This window comes from Etheostoma cragini, chromosome 14, assembly GCF_013103735.1.
Source record: "Etheostoma cragini isolate CJK2018 chromosome 14, CSU_Ecrag_1.0, whole genome shotgun sequence".
Taxonomy (NCBI): Eukaryota; Metazoa; Chordata; class Actinopteri; order Perciformes; family Percidae; genus Etheostoma; species Etheostoma cragini.
Genome location: NC_048420.1, coordinates 2,528,733 through 2,535,942, shown reverse-complemented (window position 1 = coordinate 2,535,942; position 7,210 = coordinate 2,528,733). Strand labels below are relative to the sequence as shown.

Genomic DNA, 7,210 nt, shown 5'->3' with positions numbered 1-7,210 from the left:
GGCAGGGTCTCGTCTTTGGGAGGGTGTGTGTAATGACCATGCCTTATCTTTCTCATTACCTAGCCCGACATGTCAGAGGAAAGCTGGGGACGACCCCGCTCTCCTGACAGAGAGAGAGAGAGATGGAAATAATTACCAATGTCTCTTGTGGAATAGGGCGTAAATTGATACACACTAAATACTGTACCTTAGGGGTCTCTCTCTCTCTTTCTTGCCTCCATTTCTCGTCAGATGCACTAGACAAATGAATGCATCCAGAAAGAATTAATTGGATTTGGGAGCAGTCTCCTGCACGATCCACCAGGACAGACAAACACCCCCCCCCCACGCCTTCTCCCATTGGCACACTCACCCACAGACAGACAGACAAACACACCCCTCCTCCTCCTCCTCCTCCTCCTCCTCCTTTATTCCAGTCATGCCTTGCAGAAATGTCTGACGCCCCCCACCTACCCCCATCCTGATAGATCAGCCCCCCCCCCTCCCTCCTACAGACACACACACAGCGGATTGCAGCCTCTCTCTTGGATACAGTGTTACCATGGCAGCCACGTTTTCTGCACGTGTGGAATCAGACGGAGTAAGAGAGGGAGAACGAGGCCCCTCCTATCGATTCACTGACTGGCTATTGATTCACAGTCTGCAGCTGCACTACAGCAAAAACACATATTCACGTGCACGCATGCACAGAGTGTAACCATGCCACAGCAGATTGGATCTTCTGAGTACGGCGTGGCTGTGGAATGTGATAACGAACGTTCATCTTTTCTTCAGCATGCTTTTACCTTTGGAAAGATGTGTTACTGCTCCAATTATCTTTAGTTATTATTGACACTGCTATGCAACTGGGGATGCCTGCTTATTTGAACTCTTTTGAAAGATCCACATGATAATAGGAACACAATAAATAAACACTTTGTGCTTTTCAGTTCCAGCTGATTTTATTTCCTTCTTGGAAGAAAAGAAAAACAAATTTAAAAAAAAGAACCGACAATCTGTACAGAGGTCTGAGAGGCAGTGATTGACCCAAACATTGGCTGGTTTTTGAGCTATAAACATCAAATGATATTGGCATGATTGGACAAAACGTGATCATACACAGCATATTGCACAAATGAAAAAAAAGAAAAAAGGACGATAGAAAAGATGTCTCAAAGGTAAAAAGAAACGAAAAGTAAAAAAAACTCCTGGACCACAATCATCTTTTAACAGAGGGATGTCCAAAGATGGCTGTCCGAGTGCCTGTCGTTGATCATCATCATACATAAAACACACAATCTTTGCTTATTGTACAGTCAGTTTACATAAATATCTTCATGTTATTATTCTTTTAAAAATCTTAAACACAACAGCTATAGCTACATATACCTGAATCTGAAATACAAATGCTATTTGCCATGCCATAATATAGGAAAACAATTAGCCTGCTATACTTAGCCAACAGGTACAGAAAGGTTAAATACTATTTTTTGATGCAATTTGCGCAAAAACAGATGAAGCACTTCATACATCTCCCTCCCTCCAAAGTCTAGGCAAAGTGGAATGAGTGTGAAATTCCCTCCAGTGGTTCAAATAAAACTTATCTTGATTATAAAAAGCACACAGAGGTATTAGCTCTATCCAAACAGTGACTCTCTGGGATCTTTCACTCATTTACCTCAGGTCTATGTGTACTGGAAACAGTCACCACTTAGACTGGGAGCCTCAGTGGTGCTGTGTTTACTCGGCTGGTGAAACTGGAGTCACTGTGCCATTAAGAAGCATGTGGGTAAATACTGTAAACACTGTGTGAGGTCAGATTGTGCCAAACAAACTCCCCTCTGCACTGCTAAACACCAATGTAGATCCAAACAACAATGTTGTAGGCTGCCCACTCGCTGGAAACCTCAGTTTTCTATAGATTTTGTACAAAAATACAAGTAGAAAATCATGACACACTCAAATCTCCTTAAAAGTGAGAGAAGTCAGAAATTTTAAATAAGATACACTTCTAGCCCTTCCACGCTGGATACAGACAGGTGTATGTGCACAAACACAAACGAGACCTGTACGAGAACAATACTTCTATGTATAAAAAAGTTTGGCCGGTATAAATACATCAATATAAAAAACGTCATCTGACACAGAGGAACTACAAAGTTGAAGCACTAGGCAGAAAAGGATGCGCATTGGGGAACATTGGTCCTGAATTGTGCACTGAGTGTTTAAAAAGGTTCAGAAAAAAGGTTTTCTGAAGTTTTGAGTCTGTCTTTGTTGTAATAGTCCTGCCGTTGAAAGAGAAGCTGGTGATAGTGAATTGTCCTATGGTCACACAAAATTGCGTAATTACGCAGCAATGAACATTTTTACGCATTTAACAACAACAAAATCCTCCTTATCTCGGAGGGCATGCGTGTTGATATTGAAACTACTTTGAGTTCGGAAAAAGAAATACACCTGAATTGCAACTTGATGGTCAATGTGAATTGGCTATATCTTTAACAAAACCCAACATGACAAGCTGTCCAGTAAATGTCCCTTTTTTCCGAGCCAAAACAACATTAAGATTCAAAGTTCGGTCTCAGTCCTCATCCTCTGCGGATGGGTTTGAACATTTGAGCTGAAGTCCGTGTGTTTCACTGCTCTCTGCTTACATTCACTCCTCCTCTGTGTCCAAATGCAAACTAAGCATTTCCCCCCGTCTGCGCGTTCTCGTCAAGCGCACGGAGCGCTGTCCAAGTCTGTGAGCGGCGCGTACCTGGGCTTCAACGCGCACACAGGCCACCTTTTCTTTCCTGTTTTCACTCTCCCTTATTTAGTGAAATAATGGCGGAAATATTCTGGTCTGGAGGCACGCGCCTGTCTGGGGGTGGGGGGGTTAAAGAGTTCAAAACGCGAGGGGACGTAGCGGCTCCCCTCCATCGTGGTCCTTCTCAGTAGGTGAACACCAGGTTGGAGATGGTGGATTCCAGCCAGTCTCCTGAGATCATCTCGCTGACCTCCGGGGTGCAGTAGTCGGGGAAGTCGAAGTGAGATCCCGCCCCGCACTCCCCGAAGCTCCAGTCCAAGTCCCGGTCAATCTCCGCGTCGGAAAAGCCCATGCCGCCCAGGGACATGCTCTCAAACCCGGGGCTCGGGTTTAGCTCAAGCCGCTCGTCTTCAAACTCTTCATCTGATGATGAGGATGACACGGAGGAGGAAGAGTGAGAGGCTGATGGTGTTGGAGAGGAGGCGCGCGCGTACCTGAGGCGCGCGGTGTGCGGGGACTCGCTGGCCGCCGGGCTCTGCTCCTCGTACAGGCTGAGCGGGTCGCTGGACTCCGCCGAGCTGCTCAGTGTGGGACTGGCCGGGACTCCCACGGAGGGAGGCCCGCTCTCCAGGCTGCCTGCCCCGCCGAACATGTGGCCGCGCCTCGGCTCTCCGGTGCGTTTTTCCGGGATCTGTCTTGCCCCAGACACTGACCTGGATTTGAAGAGCGCCTGGTGGTCACCGGGAGAGGCGTAGTCCTGCCCCGGAGCGCTTTTCATGCCCCCCTGTTTGTGCGTCCTGCTCACTCCTTTGGACGCGGGGCTTCTTTTCACACCGACTTTGGCGCTGCGCTCCCCGCTCTTCTCCCCGCGGTCCGCCTGCTTACTCGCTCCGCTTCCCGACTTGGCCTTCTTCCTGGGCCGGTACTTGTAGTCTGGGTAGTCGGCCATGTGTTTAAGTCTGAGCCGCTCCGCCTCGCGGATGAACGGGATCTTGTCTGTGTCTTTCAGCAGCTTCCAGCGCTTCCCCAGCCGCTTGGAGATCTCCGCGTTGTGCATGTCCGGGGACTGCTCCATAATCTTCCTCCTCTCGATCTGTGACCAGACCATGAACGCGTTCATGGGTCTCTTGATGTGCCCAGTTGGAGTTTTGCACCACGCCAGGTCGCTCCGCTCCCCGGAGGAAGGGGACTCGGGGGTCGGAGAAACATCCATCTCCAAGTCCATTTCTCCCGTGTCCGTGGAGTCTCCGCCGGGAGAGTGAGCGTGGGCGCTCTCTGTCTGGCTCATGTGCTGCACCATCCTGTCCTCCGAGTGTCTGGAAACACTGTTCAGTGCTTTGACAAAGTTCAAGTGCGCAGAGATGCCTATTCACACAACCAATAATTCCTTTGCTCTTATCTTAAGCGCTTAAAAAACAGACCACCGATGAAGACAGGTCTAAAAAGTTCGACCAAGCTTCTTCTTTTCAGTTCAGCCCGTTTTGGAGACGCCTGGTCTCGTTAAAAAAAAAAAGTATAAATCCCGAAACTATTTAACAGCAACTTTCAGCTGCCTGTGCGGCTGAAAACGCGCCCTGCAAGCCTCAAAACGAGCCTCTGTGGGCAACAGTAGTGCAAGTCCCTTATGTGAACCTGGCTGTCTGCAGCGCAGCTTGTCTGTGCGGTTGAGGAACCATGTGGTTGAATGGAGCAGCTGCGCTTTCTCATAGTCTCCCTGTTTCCTGAGCGCTCTGTAATATTACTGTAAACACAACAACGAGAACCTCGCCGCTTTATACCCGCATCGCGAGATACGCAAGCCAATCAGCGTGTGTCTCCATCCCGATTTTGGAGTCGAGCCACTCCCACTGGCCTCCTATTGGCTGAATAAAAAAACTGGCAATAATAATAATAATGTGCAATGAGGATCGGTGTGTCTGACCTCATTCCTGTTAGACTCCACTGGAGGAAAGACGAAAGACTTGGTGTGTGTGTGTGTGTGTGTGTGTGTGTGTGTGTGTGTGTGTGTGTGTGTGTGTGTGTGTGTGTGTGTGTCTAAGGACCAGTGTCCTTTCCCCTGGTGCAAGGGGAAGTTTGCAAGGATATACTTAGAACTTCATTCCTTTAATGTGGAAGCGTATTGACTAAATTTAGATTATGCATAATAGGGGGACAAGGAAGTGCTGAGAAAACAAATGCAGCCACACCGTGTTGTGTTAGTCAGCCTGCGGTGGGGTGAGCAAGAATACAGCGTGTAGCGGACAGTAAACCCCCCCAAACATAGCTCATCCAACCTGTTATTTACAGATTATTACAACACCGGCTAGCTTACATCATAGCAGGAAGCATGATGCAAGTGAGGTGATGGTTATTCTTTACACTCTAGTGCATTAAGGTAAACCAGAAAACCTGAACACCAATAATTAGGGAATATTACGAAAGTGTGTGTTATGTGTCAGGGCCACACAGAAATAACAAAGTCACTCCAACAGCAGCTTCCTGCACTCCAATGCACAGATTCCTCCTCCTTCACAGCCCCATTATGGTAACATGTCCGTGTCATGTAGGATCACATTACAGCCGGTGTCGCTAGATGTCAGGCTAGAGCCAAAGGGAGCTGATGATGTGTACATTGTGTACGTGCATGTGTGTTAACACGCGCAGCACATTTATCTCCATCCTGTAAGCGGCTGCGTTGAGCTGCCATCATTAAATCATGCAGGTGATGTCATCCTCTGAAGGCTCCCCTTGATCTTGCAGCTTAAATGAACTGACGGACTAAAGTGGGGATTAATAAACAAAGTGGCCTTCAGTAAGTCACCGAAATAAATCAGACACCAACCGAGGAATGGAAAATAGAAAACAAATCTATTTATCATGTCTGATTAGACTCTCACATCCCTTAACCCAGCATCAGTTACGCATTTATGATGCCTCTTCTTAATTTATGACATGATCTATGTCATGCGGGATAAAAAAAGCCATAAACTCTTTAAAATTTCACAACCAGAGCCCTTTACCACCCTCTGTGCTTACATAAATCAAACCCATGAATATTAATGAGCTCCTTCATCAGTCTGTGTCTTTATCTGTCCCAATTACAAGTGTACACCTGCCACTGGATTAGTTTGCTATCTCTGTCTGCACGCACACACACACGCACGCACGCACACAGAGCTCTTTGAACAGGTGTAGCAGGTATACCTGTATTCTTATCTGATTTGTGAGAAGCAGCTGTCAGGTAGCTTTCCACCCTGTCAACGGCAGATGAAGGGCTGTGGCAGCGCCGGGACGCCGAGGCCCGACCCCGCTGGCCTATCGCTTTGTCATCTTCAGAGTTGCCGTGTGTTTACCCCAAATACACCGGCGCTTTGTCTCAGCTCTGTTGATGCCTAAAGGTATAGTGTCATTATGAAAGAGTGCTGTGGGAGACTGGGGCTCTTGCAGTGACTTCTTCAAAGGGGGTAGATGGGTGTGTGTGTGTGTGTGTGTGCACGGTGCAAGCTAGAGTCAAGACTGGTGTGGGTTTTGTGGGGATGATGTGTGGATGTTGATATTTCTAGGTTGGACTTTGAATATTTGTATGAATAAAAACAACCCTAAAATGCATGGGTTCTCCTTGGGTTTTGTCAGAATTGCATTATCACAGTGGGAAACCTGCGAAATAGCATGTTGCAAACCTTGGGACATTATTCACTTTTTAGAGGCTTTAAAAGATAACATTATAACCATTCACTACAGCTGCAGCGAGGTAGCGACCTTCACTATTTCAGATTTGACTTTTAATAAATCATGTACATTAACCCGATGTGTCAGGCTAACCCTTGAGCAAACTGCAGACTATAGGAGCTTACAGCATGGACTTTGTGTGTGTGTGTGTGTGTGTGTGTGTGTGTGTGTCTACGTGGACCTCCTTGCAGGGAGTTGGGTTTATTATGACCAAGGCTGGAAAAAAAAGTCAGTCGGAAGAGTGTGTCGTAAAAGCGTTGGGGTGAAATTAAGAGTCTGATAGAACACAGCAAAGAGATGGAAATGGAAGACACTGGCAGTGTGTACTGATGAGAAAGTGTGTGTGTGTGTGTGTGTGTGTGTGTGTGCGTGTCTGCAGTCAAACAGAGGTACTCATTACCATGTACTTGCCTTTTTCAGCTGCCTAGGAATGACGTGCCACATTGACCTGCTTGCTCGTCATCCAGGGGTCAGACACAATAAGGCCTTTGTGTGTGTGTGTGTGTGTGTGTGTGTGTCTGTGTGTCCAGCCCTAACTGAATTGGAGCTTTTCCAGGGATTGAAAGTTTGAAAAAGCAGTGGGAAGTCCCCTCCACCCCCCCCTCGCAGTTAAACAGAAAAACTGAGGACTAAGCACTGATTTGCATACACACACACACACACCCTTCTCTTTCTCTCTGAGTGTGACTCATCTAAAGGCAGTTTGTATTCTCTGTGCTTGTGTGGAAGTGGCAGACAGTGCAGGTGGCCATTACAACATATCACCCACCTACA

The 7,210-nt window shown here is 47.3% G+C and overlaps 1 protein-coding gene across 1 annotated transcript; it reads right to left on the bottom strand.

Moving 5' to 3' along the window:
- Positions 1 to 921: 921 nt before the first annotated feature.
- Positions 922 to 6,205, bottom strand: sox4a (SRY-box transcription factor 4a). The gene is made up of 2 exons (XM_034891874.1): positions 5,912 to 6,205; positions 922 to 4,053 (listed from the first exon to the last, which is right to left on the bottom strand). The coding sequence occupies exon 2, from the start codon at positions 4,026 to 4,028 to the stop codon at positions 2,913 to 2,915; it is 1,116 nt and encodes a 371-aa protein (XP_034747765.1). The 5' UTR covers positions 4,029 to 4,053; positions 5,912 to 6,205; the 3' UTR covers positions 922 to 2,912.
- Positions 6,206 to 7,210: the final 1,005 nt, after the last annotated feature.

What these genes read in the sequence shown, in the direction of transcription:
- sox4a (XM_034891874.1), bottom strand. Translation starts at nt 4,028, where the DNA reads ATGGTGCAGCACATGAGCCAGACAGAGAGCGCCCACGCTCACTCTCCC.